This window comes from Copadichromis virginalis, linkage group LG7 (assembly GCF_057382275.1).
Source record: "Copadichromis virginalis isolate Kocher_CV1m ecotype Utaka linkage group LG7, C_Virginalis_male_GT1.1, whole genome shotgun sequence".
NCBI lineage: Eukaryota > Metazoa > Chordata > Actinopteri > Cichliformes > Cichlidae > Copadichromis > Copadichromis virginalis.
In genome coordinates this window covers 47556443-47572557 of record NC_140624.1, presented here as the reverse complement: position 1 = coordinate 47572557, position 16115 = coordinate 47556443, and the positions used below count along the sequence as shown (strand labels likewise).

Here is a 16115-nt window from a genome sequence, read left to right as displayed (position 1 = left end):
CTGTTTGAGTAGATTTCCCTGGGTAGAAGCTTGAAATGACCAAACTGGGCCATGGTAATCTCAGTCACAGCATCCCCAGCAGCCACCCTGTTAATCAGGGCAGCAGAAGCCCCATGAGCTCTTAAAGATCAGTTCCAGTGCATCCTTAAGCGTGACGCATTGTGCTACATTAAGACAAGGATAGTTGACTAAGGTGCATTTAATTCATTTTTGAAATAGACCAGTGAAGACAAACAAGCACCTCTAATCAATTTTTGAACATTTTAATAACAAGAATGGTTAACTGAAACGTGAAAGAGAGGCCTTGACAAGCAGAATCAGTAGCTCACCGCAGCTGGGTGGATTTTAGCATCGTACAGTTTTCCTTCTTTTATTCCAGCCTACAAGTTTCCTGTTTTACTATCTGCCTAAAGTAACTAAGTAGTATGTAGCAACTGTTTCTTACAAAATTTCGTGGAAAAAACTGAAACAAATCTAAAAGGTTAATGCAGGTAGAAACAAAAGCTCAAATAATTTATGCACAAGCCTTTGCAGTGTATTATTATTATTAGTCCTTTATTTATCCAGGTAAAAAATCTCATTCCCAAGGTCATTATCTTTGATTATGCCATGGCATTGATTTTGAATAAAGTATGTCAGTGAGAAAACAAAGCACAGCCTCACACAGAAGGCAGAGTTTCTTCTCAAACTCTTTACCTCAATGAAAAAAGCACCTGATGCTAACAGCATTCAGTTAAACCTGCTGGTTACGGTTTATAATAATCATACTGGTTTATAAAAGAAACTACAGGAACAAACACTGGCTTTTGCTAGGAGGATGTGGCCTAAATTTCCTTGAGGACAGTCAAGGAACTTTTAAACTTTGAAATTTACGTCAGACAAAGGCAGCATTGAACTTCCCCAGAGAAATGTAAGAGTTTCTGTGAGTGGAAAATCAGAATTATGGCAATAAGAACTACAGACGAGGCTTTTACATGCGTGACGTTACTGTGCACAAAGTGTGTGCAATTCACGGGGCATCTGTGATGGGGGTTTGCACAAATATATGCATTCCCATGTGTTCATGTGTTTACTGATTCATCTCTGGCCTCAAATGAAATTGGAAATGCTCCTAGATATGTGTGTCCATGTGTCATACCTGTTCAAAATGCGGAACGGGAGGCTCCCTCCTGTGTAGTTGGAGCTGCTTGTCAATGTTGTCCTTCAGGCACTGACACACACGGCGCTTCTGGTCTGCTGAATAGGCTTCCAGGCTGAGCAGGCAGTCACACTTCTGGAGAGAGAGAGAGAGTGAGGGGAGAGAGGAGGAAAAGGGGTGGAGGAAAAGACAGCGGGCAGTTACGCATCTACTGTCAACTAAATGAAAAAGCAGTGTCTCCTGATGCTTGGATAGTGAAAGACTGTCACAGCACAAGAAAATAAACATAATATAATATATAAAACACAAAAGTATAATAAAAATGAAAAAAAAGTGGCAAAAACAAGTTTTTCCCCATCTTACTGGCCCTTTTCAAGAAAACTAGAGAATACTAGAATGCTAGAGTTAACCGTGTGCCTGTTTGAGTGCCTCTTTCTGTGAGACCTTTAAGAGAGATAATGAATGACTATAGAATGACTATAGTATCTATATAGCATTTGACCTTGACTTAACATTCAGGTATTATGTGAGCCTTGTTTTTAGAACAGAGTTTAAGGTGGCACGCACCCACGCTGGGAAGCAAAATGCTTGCTTTAGTGAAATTGAATAAAGGCCAGCATCCACATTAGGCAGAATTTGATATGCTGACAAAATGATTATGTAGCCAGTGTCAAGCTGGTGCTCTTGAAAAAGTACCAATCAATGCATCCCCAGGAAATACATGAGAAAGAATCTGACGAGTGCTTAATTGGCTAAGAGTTGGCAAACAGCAATCCAGTAACTTTTCACTCAAGAGGACATAAATACTCCTCGTACATTAGAATCTGCAATCGAAGACCTATGACCATTCTCAGTAATGAACACATTAAACACTTAATGGATTAATGGGCCCATTTGTTTGTTGGCCGTGATTCAAGGAATGCATTTTTGATCAAAGATGGACTGTATCAAAAATAAATAAAGGAAAGGAAGAAGAGTTTACATGATAAAATATTTATGGTGAGGTCAGCGTCTGCCTTTCATAATGTTTGGTTCTGGTTAGTCACTTCCTGCTTTATTTTGAAATCTCTGTTCCTGCCTTTTTTCCCTTCTGTGTCTGCTTTATCGGTCTTGAGTGAGCTAATCGTCCTTCTCAGTTTATATACCTCGTGCCTAGAACCCTCCAGCTGTCTGAATGTCTTTGTTTAAAGTAGCTTTTATGCCTTCAATTCATACTCTTGTGTTTTCCTAGTATGTCTTCATTTTCCTGTTTATTTATTCCTTGTGTGTTCTTGACTTGTGATGGACGTCTTGCCTATTTTTCGACCTTGTCCTTTTACCTTCCTCTGTTTGCCTTCACTGCCTGCCTATGATTAAAGAGTGGATTTGGATTTTACCCTGCCTCTGTGCGTGCCTCCTGCATTTGTTTTTCCTCCTGTGTAATTATCACATTGCCACATAGTGCTGTTTGAAGTGGAGGTCTTAAAATACCAACTTTTACTACTGTATAGGAATTTCTTTTACTTATGTATTAATCACATTATGTTATTGTATAATGCCTTGGTGCCACTGGATTTTAACATGTCTCACACTCATACTGTAAGACAAATGGTGGGGGTCTAGTAAGGAAGTTGGGGGAAGCAGACAGCTCCACAGGAAGAGTCTTTTGTCTCTTCGAGGACTCTGGGAGGTAGCAACAGAGTGTGAACCTTAAGGTGTGAAACAGCTGTGTACTGCCTTTTGTTCCTGGAGAAGGTATTTAACTGAGAGCCATGCTAGGCTCAGAGAGACTCTGCTGACCGTCTGCCCCACGGTCATGCAGGCTCTCCACCAACTTGGTTGTCTGTTCTTTGTGTTTTGATTAAAGAATGTTAGCTACTGCTCACCACTCGTCTGCAGGCTTTATTTAAATGGAAAACTTCCACAACACTACACACGCTTTTGTTTTAAAATAATTTTTCTGGATCCAGCAAAATAAGGAATTCCTTTATGATCAAGTTCCCTCATATTATTGAGATTTCTCTGTTTCCTTTTAACCCCTTAAATGTAGGAAGTATGATACAAATTAAAACTCATATATGCCAATTTATATGTCTTTTTTTGTGGTCAGAAGATTCAATAAACATTAAATTTTTTCTAATTTTCTGGCAAGTTGCAACAGAACTTGGACTTGGTTTCTGGCCATTTGCAAGTTGAAATGGTCATGGTTCTCTTTGTGTTGGTCCTGTGATGGACCTGTCCAGGGTGGGGCAGGCTCGAGCCCCATTGTGACCCTGAACTGGATCAAAGGTTAAGAACAGGTGGATGGATGTCTGGAATCGTCTAAAATGCATTTTCTATGCAAAAACAGTCTGGTTTTCTACCATCTACCAAATCCCTGTTTGTGCACATGTGCTCAACCTTTGCTGATAAATCACTGAGTCACATTTTTAGAGAAGTAACAAAGTCAAATTCTTTTTTTTCTGATGAATATTAAAGGAACCTTTTGTTCTCAGACACACTGGTTTTCTATTTCTCCTCCTTTTTATTCTTTGATAAATTCCATTTATCTCGGCTGCTCCGTTTCCAGCAATGTCAGGGAAAAACATTTGTGTCCTGACATTTCTGAACACGACTCGGGCTATAAATAGGATTTTTTCCATTTTGTACAAGTCTTCAGAGATTGACTGAAGTCCTCGGGGTTTTCTTGATGCTCACTGCCCTGGTCAGTGGTGAATGAAGATGCTAGCTTATTTGCTTCTCTACTGGTTGCATGGTTGTTGGGTTTATTGTGCATCCTCTACTGTGTTTCTGCCATTTGAACTGTTTGAATGTTACTCAGAGTCCTGCTGAAGATGAGGATAGTGCTGCTGAAAGGTCCAGTGGTGAAAAGTGCTTGATGTGGTTAAAGTTTTCTCATTTTTGGCATTACTAATGGCAGTTAAATGGTACTTATGGTGTCGCTGTCAAGGGAGGCCACTGTTAGTCTCTACTCCTGCTTATAACCCCTTCAGTCTTAAGGGTGGTCGGGTAAATATCTTTTGCGTGCAATTTTTTAAAGTGGTATTAAGAAAAAGTTCTCCAGACTTTATGACGGTATTTCAAAGTTTTTCTTTGGACATTGTCTGCTTTTTCACTCATTTTCATTCCAGTCCTTTTAACTCACCACTTAACCACGATTTCTTTTCTTGTTTGTTTTTTTGCTAAACCATGTAACATTAGCCTGAATATTTTAAGCACAGATAACAATGCCTACTGCTGTGTTTTTAAATTGTCTCGTTCCAGCGGTGGGCCTGTGCTAGACAGACCCAACACCTACCTCAAGGGATAAACCACTGTTATGTCTACACATAAACCAAATTATAAGTTGTATCTTTAGGCACCTGGTTGTGTGTTTGAGACAAAAATCCCACACACACTGCCAATGCAGTAAAATCATATGTGGACAGAAAAACAGACATCAGTCATGGATTGGCCTCCCCAGAGCCTGAACCTAAACATTACAGTTATGTTCTCTAGAAAGAAAACACAAGTAAAAACAACCAATGTCTAAAGAAGAGCTTTGAGAAATTGAGCATCTAATATTAAGTTTTCATTTAAAAAACATAAAGTAAAATAAAAAAACATAAGTCGCAGTAAGAGAAAAAATAGGTAGGTGGGATAGCAAAAGAATTTATGATATTGGGCCTGACGTTTTTCAGTTGCACCACAGCATGATGAAATAGGGGCTTATTCAGAGCAGACAGAAATCAATGTTAATGTTCTTTGATATCCATCATTTGGACTGAATCTGAGTCTATGAGGCTGCAACAAGAGCCACAAGGCTGGGAACACAAGCACACATGGACACACACACAGAGGGACAGACATACAATGAGTTAAATGTAAACAACTAGCCTCTGGGCAAACTAATACAGCTCCCAGTGAAAAAAAAACTGACATTTCTATTTAAGGTCTAAGGTTGAGCTCTCGTGCAAAGCATTGCATGATCTTCCTCATGCCAGGAAAGGTCAGAAAATGCTGTTCAACAACCTCTCTGAAGAGAAGCATGTACGGCATTCAAGCTGGAAATAATCCCGCATTCTCTGCTTCCTGAAAAGCAAACATTTAGGATATGGCTTATTTACGACAGATGCTGTCCCAGAGGCAGACATGCAACTGCATCCGCACACATCAACCACAGCTTTACACTCTGTATGTAGCACCAGTCTGAATTCATTTTATAAATATAATCTTACTGTAGGGACATATTTAGAAGACATAATGGTTCAAAAAAAAGAACAAAAAGGCTTCCAGCTGGGACAGTGAGTCATTGCGATGCACACATCTCAGAGCTGCAGGAAGGCTTACATCCGTAATCTGTCAAAGAGAGGAAGTGTGTATGTTTACACAGTTTTAGTTGTGTACATATTACACTGCAAGCCACTTATTGACACCATGCACATTTTGTTTTGGCCATAACATGAAGTCACTCTTACTGCGAGGAATAGAGCATGTAGGGAAGTGCATTTTCTTTCCCATCTTAAAAATGCACCATGCTCTGTTGGGCGACTACTAATGATGATTTGTTTGTCTCCAGCTAACAATTTCTGCAATCCATTTCCATTTTTCCTGCTTATATTTGGTGTGCCATTATTACAGATATATGAGCTGTACTGTTAAACTGTGTATTAGTACATCTATCTGGGTCTACTTTCCCTGACAGTGACTTGTGCATCATTGCATTACGTCAGCTGAAACGATCCGTCACGCCAGTAAACTGTTGACAGTTCACAGATTGCATGTTTTGGGCGGGAATCGTCAGGACCCTGCAGGGGGTTTCTGTACTGTTGCCACCACAATCTATTCGGCAGGGCAATCTTTTAAACACATTCAAGTGCCATTTCACTTTTCCAGTGCATACACTAGGCCTACATGTCTTTTGGGGATGCAAAGAACTAATTTAAGGCACAGCTAAACAAATTAGCTTCAAAATCGGGACCGTTTTCAACTTCAAGACCTTAAAGTCACGCTGACTATATGGAAGCAGCTTTTTATGGTCATTTTGTTTTTTAAACAGGATTCATCAGTGGCCCAGGCTGCAATGTTAGAAAGAACAAGCCACTCAATGCTAAGCCAACTGAACCCCTTATTGTAATAATTAGCATTAATTGAGTTACCGTCTATGATGATCATAGAATTATTTGCTAAAATAAGTAAATTCCCTTTACTTGGGTCTCTGCATTAGTTCACCCTGTTTATAAATCCACCCTTCCAAGAGATAAACATAAGAGCTAATGAAACAAAATTCAATGAATGGTCACTGGCCTGCCATGGAGTGGCTAAAAATACAGGCAGCATTTCCCCTTAATCAGATTGATTAAAGTGCTCCCTGGTTGAAGCCCTCCCCCTGAGCCATCTGGCAGATGAGTTTTCAGTGCACTGGACCGCTGTCAACACAGCTCACCTAAACTGCTTTGGCACAGGTTAGCATGGTTTCAATGACAGCTAATGCCCATGTTTTTTTTTCCTTCTTTCTGTTTTTCACATGACCTGCTAACGATGATTCTGCTGCCTTGTGTTAACGATCACAGACTAAATACGAGAGCTCGAAGGTACAGTTTGACATTTTGGCAGCAATATTATTTTGTTGTCATTCTATAACTTGGATGAGACGAGCGACAGTAATATAGTGATTCTGAAAAATAAAAATGCTAGAGGCAGTAGTCAGTAAAGGTAGCAGGCAGGTTTTCCTTGTGCTTTCCAGTTGTTTTTTATCACCTAAGGAGAGCATGGCTTCCTTTTGAGCAGAGTTATGAAAGCTGAACCTTTATTGTCCTGAACAGTCATGTGAAAGATAAAGTTTTCAAAGGACTGAAACCCTGTACTTTCCATAGTAAGTAAGAGGGTAAGAAGCAACAAAGTGCATGATAATTAAATCTGCCTGACTGAGTAAGGGTCACACGAACCAAGGTGTGAATGCTTTGTAAGATACTGCTCCGCCATGCCAACCTATTTGTTATTAAGGTCACACGGAGGTGTGAGCGAGGCTTGAAATGCCTGGGAATGGGTCTCAAGATGACGTTACAGGTGGCACATAGTTGTTCACAGTGGAAATAGATGGCCTCCTTTTACACCATCTGTCTCAAACCATTTGTGTCCTCGATCTAAAAATCTGAAGATTAGTATCCTCAAAAGAGTGTCATTTTTCCTTTAAATATACTTATAGAAGAAAGGGAACTTTCTCCAGAGGACTGTTATCACTGAGCGTCAAATATTGCTGCAGCTTGTAAAAATCACTGGTAAAAATTAACATGGATCCTCCTTTATTGTTAACGACGTAATGTTTGCGGCGCTGGTCTGCGTATTGGCATGCCAAAGCCCAAGACCCATAACTGTAAGCCAACTATCGTTTGATTTGCTGCCCAAACAAAAGATCTGAACAGCAGTTGGATGGGGTTGCCGTGTTTAGAGCCAGAGAGGCGTGTATGAACTGATCATATAAAGGATGTCCCCTCAAGTACACAATAAAAAGTCTGAAACCTATTAAAACCTACTGCTTTCTCAGTAGTCTGATGCCTGAGCATCTGCTCATCAGACTTTCTCATATAGACACTCACTGCAATATCATCATCCATCAACTAACATTCACTGGTAAGTAAGCATTTTCTAAATCCCAAAATATGACACAAAAATGGGAAATTCCGAGGTTATTTAGGCCATATGGAAACACGGTGTGACTTAAGATGTGTGCTCATGGAGATTTATAACATTCTCCACGCACTTACCTCCATTAAAATCATTAAAATCAGTACATATTTCTTCAGTAAGGCAAAGCTCTCTACAAGGCAGATAAACACATAATGCCACCAGCGGCACTTGCTGTAGCAGAATAATGATAATAAAAGCATAAATGCTGTTATGTATTTTCAGTTCATCTGTAACAGCCATAATAGAGGAATTGTTCCGGATATATCAAGTGTGACATCAAGCCAGTTTTTTTTTCCAGAGTAAATCTTTGTACATCATCACACGAGCAGCGTCATACCGTATTAGTCATGTCCAACGCACTTGTGCTGAACATGTGACTCACTGTGTCACAAATGAGTGAGTTACAGTGAGTTACGTCACTGTCCTTAAATCCTTTCTGGCTGGCTTTATGTCTTTCCTGGCATTACTCTCAATTACTCTGGGCTAAGGGATCTCGCTTGTGGACCACTGAGGCTTTGCAATCTTAGTATTTAATGCATTTATAGATACAGCATAGGTGACATGTGAACACGAGCTAATGATACTTAAGCAGCTAGCTGACTCTTGGTTCAGAATGCCCTCACTAATGTCACTGGATGTGGAAGGAGCATGGCTCTTGGGATAGTAACTTGATTATTTTGCTACCAGGTGGAAATATCTCAACATCTACCGCACTGATTGACACATAATTTTGTACAGACGTTGGTTCATCAGAGAACGAATCCAAGAATGAAATGACTTTGGTGATCTTGTGACTCTTTATAATCACTACCCTGACCTATGAATTTAATATCATCAAGTTAGCATCATATTTATACCAAAGCACATATACATGCGAGAGTCACTAATTTAACCAGTTTTCACTTATCACATTATAAATGTGCAAGAGAATGGTGCAGAAAAAATGATCTGTGTAGTGTCAGAAAGGGTTTTGGGTTTGTTTGGTTTTTTTGCCTCTTCATTGAGTTTCCTAAATGGGAAATGGGGAAATTAATGACTGCATTCTTCTTCTTTCTCTACAGCAATGCACTATTTTTAGTATGAAGCAGCAGATAGTATCTCATGCAATGAAAAGGTCAGGAAAAATAGTCAAGTCTCGGTTTCACGTATCACTGTCTCATGATGGCACTATTCTGAAAAAATATTTATAGTCTTCCCAGTTAAATCCATTGAGCCAATGTGTGTTTTTCAAGCTGAAAACCAGGTTCGTTGCATCTCTCATCTCTCTCTTTCACGGGCTAGCAGGTAATGGTGTGATTAACTGTCAATAAATTGCACAAAGAAATTCACAAATCAAGTTCCACATGAAATGTGCAGGATGTCATTTCCTCATGACTCCGTGTTTTTCCCACACTCTTTAATCTATTTCTCATTTGTTTGTCTGCTTTTGAGCTCAGGGCTCTTCTGTGGGTTGCATCGGCAGAGCTGCTACGAATAGAGCATGTAAATTGGAGTTCTTGGCCTGAGGCCCTTCCTAAAGCCACCAGGGAAGATGGTAAGCACATGACAGGACCCACAGATGTCAAGTACTGTTTCAAAAGTTTTTTCTCTCAGTTTGTGCCTTTTTTTAGCAGAAGTTTTGCATTCTTTCCATCACTATCCAGTGAGGGAGTTCATTGATAATTTAACTTATTTGCTCTTTTCATATGACTGTGTGCTGTGCTTTTATTGCATAAGCATAATTGTCCATAGACAAAGATGCTTTTTTTAATAAACTTTTCCAGTCGATAGCAAAGTGTCTGCAAGTTGTTGTGAAAGCCTGTTGTAGTTAATTACTCTAAGTATGTCATACAGGGGAAACATATATTATTGATCTGGAAATTACTTCATGATTCTTCACCCTTAAAGGTTTATGAATAATTTAGATGCTGAAGACGATTTGCTCTACACCTGATGAAATAGGGAGATAAACCACAGTTTAGTGCAGCTCAAGAGAGTACTTTGTCTTTGTCATAGATCTCAGTGCAATCATTTTATTAAGATGGACGTCTTTAAGTGATTAAATTTAGATGTATGCACAGCCCAATCTGCGCTGGCATATCAAATCAGACAAAAAGCCAAGCACACTTTAAGTTGTGACTCAGCTTGAGGGAAGAGGGTACATCTCAGTTCAATTAGACCCCTGAGAGACTGGACCCAACCTTGCCCTGTAATGGATAGCCATCATAAAGTAGGCATTTTGCTGACAAGAGCCCCTGGTTGCGTATCAGTCGTGCCCTGCCTTCAGACTGCAAGTGACAGCCAGTGTATCATGCAGCCAATGATGCAACTTAAAGCAAAGGGAAATTCGGATGTGTGTGGAACCTCAGACAAAGGCATACTGCAAAAACACAGAAGCACCTCTGAGACATCTTCTTAATCTTGGACTCAAACAGTGAGTCTTCAACTTTTATTTACTCTATGAAAAAACCACACACTGCATCGCCCTGTGCGTAATAAAATGAGAACACTTTACATTTATTCTACAGGCAGTTTGCATAAATTTCATCTGAGTTCAAAACACTGTCCTATGTTAGCCTGACGACAGCGCTCCCTTGCTGTTCTCCAGCCTCGAAATCACACTGTGATTTCACCTAGTTTGGCAGAGTCTCCGCTTATCTGATCTCTTCTTCGTTATTCTGTGGCATCTCCACAGAGCTACTTACTCTGTGGAGATGCCACAGAATAACTACCGATGTACAAAAGGCAATTATTTCTAAACCAACAACTGGAAGATACTTATTAACAGGATTTCTCTACTGTATGTTAAAGGTAAGCACTATTTTCAGCCAGGGCTTTGAGAAGATGGAAGTTATAATTTTATTGTTTTTTGGTGCTCCACTGCGCTGCAGTCAGACACTAATGGCAATTTCTTGGAAACGGTGGTAAATGAGAGACCATGCACTTCACTTAATGGAATTCTCATCTTTCATTTGTTGAATAATCCACACACTTTAGCAACTATTAGAAGAGCTATACTCAGACAGGAAGTTTTGGTACGCCATAAAGCACCAGATTATTACATTCCATTAAATACTCACAGGTAACCTCTAAATTTACACACATGCAGGTAACTTTTGTCCAAATGAATGTTTATATTCATGTTCAGACTATGATAAATTAACTTCCATGAGGAAAAAACAACCAGAAAATCTTTTTTTTAACAGATAGAATAATTTTCCTCTGTTATCTATCACTCTAGAAAATGCCACTTTGAGTTCGGCTCTTGCTGTCCTGACACAGAAGTCAGTTAGCAGCAGAAGTCTCTGTTTTTAAGAGTGCTCTCGACACTTACATCTCCACTGTCAGATAGCAGGTGCTGCTGAAGAGAGCTCGCCTCCCTGACGAACCTTTTCTTAGGCCCAACTCGGTCAGCCAGGTTGCCCATGATCAGTCTACGATTTTAGCCCACCGGTAAATAATCTCATTCAACTGTCTCTCCTTTCTCTGTCTGTCTTTTTTTCTTTTCATTTACCTACTCAACTCTTCCTTACTTTCTCTCCTCTCCTGCGTCACTGACACACTTACAGACGCACACTCACACTTGAATTTCCAGTTGCACCCTCCTGTCCCTCTACACACACACACACACACACACACACACTTTTTTTCACGTATAAATCTGGGTTAGATCAGTCCTGTTTTGAGCGAGATCTAAAATAGGATGACCTCCAGTTACGGAGGAGAAGGGCAGGAGTAGACAAAAGGAAGGAAGAGGACTGTAACAGTGTCACAGGCAGACAGATTAAGAGAGAGGATTTTATAACTGTTTACAATTTCATGAGAAACGGGAGCTTTTCTCACATCTGCAGAACGAAAGTCTCTGCTGTTTCTCTTAAGGAGGTCCAGAAGAGAATCATAGTAAAAAGAAACCTTATTAAATCTTACTTAAAAATGAAAATTAAGCGTGACGTGTCAGAAAATGGTAAATAAAATCAGATCTGACGCTGTATTTGCATTGACATTAATATTTTTGATTAAACCCGATAAGGGCGCCAGTTAAGAAATGCTAAAGGAGTCTTCATTTTTTGTGGATGCGTACAAATGCAGGTTTCTTTTCTTCTTTTAGTCCGATAACTGAATTACTAATATTTGTGCACAATGTATATCAAGCCAAAGGTAATGACGGTACATCAATGAACAGGGTCGCTTTAACATGTTAGTGCAATTCAATTAGGCATTCTGCTACATTCTCTATTGTGCTAACTGTTGCTACTCAACACATCGTTGCCCTCTGGTGGTCAGGAGGTACGATCCCCTATTACTACTCCTTTAATATCTTTTCCCTATCTGTGCTTTTATCTGTGTCTTTTACTCTTCACTTTACAAACCAATGCACCCTATTAAAGGGAACATAACCACTCAGTTGAGACTAATCAAGACTCTGATGTGTTAACACACAATGGAGGGCAGATAACTTTACTCCCACATACACACACGAGCCAACTGTTGTGTTGATAACACTACGGCCTCTCTGCATAAGACACTCAGTACAGATGCCTCTAATAAAGAAACAAAGAATCAGGGAAGATCATCTCGACACTGTGAATGCTGGGAAAGCAGTGGAATTCCACTCATTTCACTCTGATAAATTTCACATCTTAGAGTAAGTCGTGTATAAAAAGCCCTTTTTTTTAATACAATACAGCTGTTTTAAATGAGCACTTCTATTTTTTTCTAATCAACCTGTCCTTAATATCAAGCTAGGTTACTGCATTTAATCCAGCTAATATGTATCCAAATTGTAATTATATATTCACATACAATTAGCTACAACACCTGGGTTTCATCATTTATTTCTAACACGTCCAAATTTATAGGAAGGGTTTTGTTTAATGGCCAGAATTGCACAGAAACAGCGCTGGTGAAGTCTCCACCGATCCTGTCATAGTCTCGGACTGTCGACTTGTCTCCATTACTGTCATCCAAGGTCTCACTGCTGCATTTGTCATCCCTCATCACAACTTTTACAGACACAGAACAAGTCAGCATGCCTAAAAGGATCATCACAGAGGCTCTGTTCTTGGACTGATACATTTTCCCGGATAAATGCTCCCTTTAAGCAATATCAGGAAGCTTAGGGAACTGTATAAATTTCTTTTCTCTTTTTTTTTACAGAGATGACGAGTTCAAGGTGTTGGCTTGGCTTCAAATTCCCCACATGACCACCCCCACCTAACAAGTTGCAGGAATTAAGCTTTTCTGCCTACATCTCCATGCCTGATACCAGAGAATACCTTCAAAGATCGTATGGAGTCCATGACTGTATAAGCTACAGCTTTCTGGCAGCACAGTGAGGACCTACACTGTATTAGCCAGTTTGGATGGATGTGTCGGATAAACAGGAAGCTAAGCCAAGAAAATCTTGTCTGGAAACAACAACTCACTGGCTTCTTGTATGATACCTGCCATATATGCTGCATTAGATTTGGGAGGATTGTTGCAGCTGTCTTAGCTGACAAGCTGTATATATGTAACAAGAGCCCTGCAGATATACAGATATATCAGCAGCACAACACTGACAAATGACAATAAGAGTTATTTACAGCTGATATATAATCACTAAAACATGTTTTTTAATGTTTTGTACTGCACCCAAAACCTGCCATTAACTTATTCAAACTCTGTCTCTTTCTTTTCCATGCTGCTTTATGTAAGAGTTTCTATATGTGTGTTGTCTAATTGGACAGAGTGAATAACATGGGAGCCTTTTCCTTTTTCTTTTCCAACCAGTGGGGCAGATTTTAGGCCCTTCTCATTATGTCTGGAATGTCAGAAACAAAAATAGACCCTTTTAAAGATTCATAAGCTGCTAATGAGGTTACGCAGTACATTTCAAAGCAAAAACAGTGTGACGAGGTGTGTGTGTCTGTGTGTGTGCACAGCTCACAAAAAGAAGATGGGGGTTATGCAATACTGTTGCTCAGTGAAAAGATTAACCAGATGAGCAGACACTGTCAGCTAAAACAAACGGCAGACGTCTGACTGGATTGTGAAAAAGGAAACTGGTTCATGTTTTCAGTTTATATTCTAAACCACTTCTGACAACTTCAGTCTGTAGTGTAAGAAAGGGGTCTTAAAAATTATCATGTGCATTTATATAATGCCAAATGACAACAACGGTTGCCTCAAGGTGATTTATATTGTAAGGTAAAGATAATAATGCCTAATACCTCCTATGTGTTTCCTTGCTTAACTAAAAGTAGCTTCCAAAACAGTAACTTTGTTTTATCTTTATGGGACACTAGTTGTACATCTCATATATTCAAATAGCATAAAGCCACTAGTGCTCACCTCAGTCTCCCAGTACATTCACCTATGAAATAAGTTTGAACATCCTAGGTGACTCCCGTCTTGAGTCATCCCATTCACAAGATTTTCCAAAAACTTGACCTCTGACCTTGAGGTTGAGGTCACTGAGACTGGAACTTATGTGAAATTCTTAACAGGTGCATTTATTATATCAATTGCAAAATCATAGATCACGTCTCTTTCACGTTATTATGTTCACAAGATTTTCAGAAAACTTGACCTTGATCGTGAGATCAAGATTTCAGCTGGTCTGAGATTTTTTTGGTAGATGCACCAATGGCATGAATTTGAAAATCCTACATCGTGTCATTTTCAAGTTGTTTTATTCACAAAGTTGGGTGTCCATCCCAACTGCCCCCCCTTTTTACACCTGAAAGGTAACACACAATAGTATTTTACACTAACAAAGACATTGCCAAAGCACTTGGGATGAGGAAACTGGACAAATGGAGGACAAAACAAGAAGCAGCAGGCTTAAAAAAAACACCATCTACAATAGTAGAGGACAGGCCACAAATACTTGGTGGCCTGTCTACATTTTTGATGATGGCTTTCTTTTAATCTTCAGTAACCATACAGCATACAGGAATGTGTACAGACATGTCTGTGTTCCTGACTGCTGACCTGGTAATTGTCAGATATTTCTTACAGTATCCTGTATTTGACATCTAACAAACAACTCCACTAGGGTGTGGTTTCCTTTTGGAAGTAGTTTCTTATTAAATAAAACAGAAATGCACTTTTAAAGTGTTCTTTTTCTCTCATTATTGATTTCTAAACAATGCCGAAAATAAATGTTTAAGTTGAACGCTCATTTTAACTACTGCTGATCACCGCTTCTGTTGATAAATAGCAAACAGTGACACACCTTTTGGCTGTTGTTTGTTGAACATTAATCATTCAACTTTGCAATGCATGTTCCTGCTCGGGAAACAAAATAAAATTTTTTTAAATGATAAAATGGTTTCAAAGCACAAACCTAACCTTTGCTGTTGTGCTATCGAGCGACACCTCCATAAATCTCTATGAGTAACGCTTCAGCATGCTAATGTTAATAGCTTAAGCATTTTGAGGCATACTTTTATGCTCTGCCAGATGACTTGCTGAAAAATCTGGATTAATCTGCAGTAAGGTTTCCAACGCTGAACATGTTTTTATATAAGTCTTCGAAACATTTGCATAGTAATGGAGCTGCATCATATTATTACGCTTAAGGGCTTCTTACAGTTGAATGCAAACAACAGCATAAGAGATGTGTGCACGTTGTGGAAGGGGAGGAGGTGAAACGGCGGATGATAGCAATTTGTAAAAGGTGATGAAAATATAATGTATGGCAACATTAAAAGCATAATGAACCTGCTTTTTCATTTCCTTTCCGTGCACCTTGCAGCGTTAAAAAAAATGCAATCAAGTTAGCAAGAAGTGCGAGCAGGAGGGGCAGCTCAAGAAGAGGAAAGCAAATGACTGGCTACTTATTGTTCTTATTGCCCCTTGGGGATAAAAACGTCTTCTGATTTTGATTCTGATGGTAAGGTCATGTATAATAAAACTGAAAATTTGACTAATTATTGCTGTTAATTAGCAGCACTGATTAAAAAGTTCTAATTTTAAGCTCAGTAAGAGAAAAAAAACTGATTGTGATTCACTAAATGAAATCTCACACAGGTATTCATGAATGTGATTTACATTATAAATATATATGAGCTCATTTCAGACCTCTGGGATTTTGTTATGGCCATGTTTTGTTTGTTTTTTAAACACTGGAAAACATTTAGCCTTTAGAGAGCCATTTTCATTTCAATGATAATGGCACCTTTCCTTTTATCTCAAAATGCCAGCCTGAGAGGTCTCACAGCAGATGCATGAAGTTATTATTATTTTTCTTTATAAGCGCACCCACACGAAGCAACAAAACAAATCACGATGTAAACAGAGAGACGCATCACGTTTGACGCATTAACGTGTTCGATGACGATTATGTTTATTTCTTAATATCTCA

At 39.2% G+C, this 16115-nt stretch overlaps 1 protein-coding gene across 3 annotated transcripts in view; it reads right to left on the bottom strand.

Moving 5' to 3' along the window:
• rgs3a (regulator of G protein signaling 3a) overlaps positions 1 to 16115 on the bottom strand; it is a 122970-nt gene that overhangs the window by 58372 nt on the left and 48483 nt on the right. For all 3 annotated transcript variants that reach the window (XM_085463834.1, XM_085463833.1, XM_085463832.1), the window contains one exon: positions 1139 to 1273. In XM_085463834.1, the coding sequence (XP_085319960.1) occupies positions 1139 to 1273 (135 nt within the window). The remainder of the gene's footprint in view (positions 1 to 1138; positions 1274 to 16115) is intronic.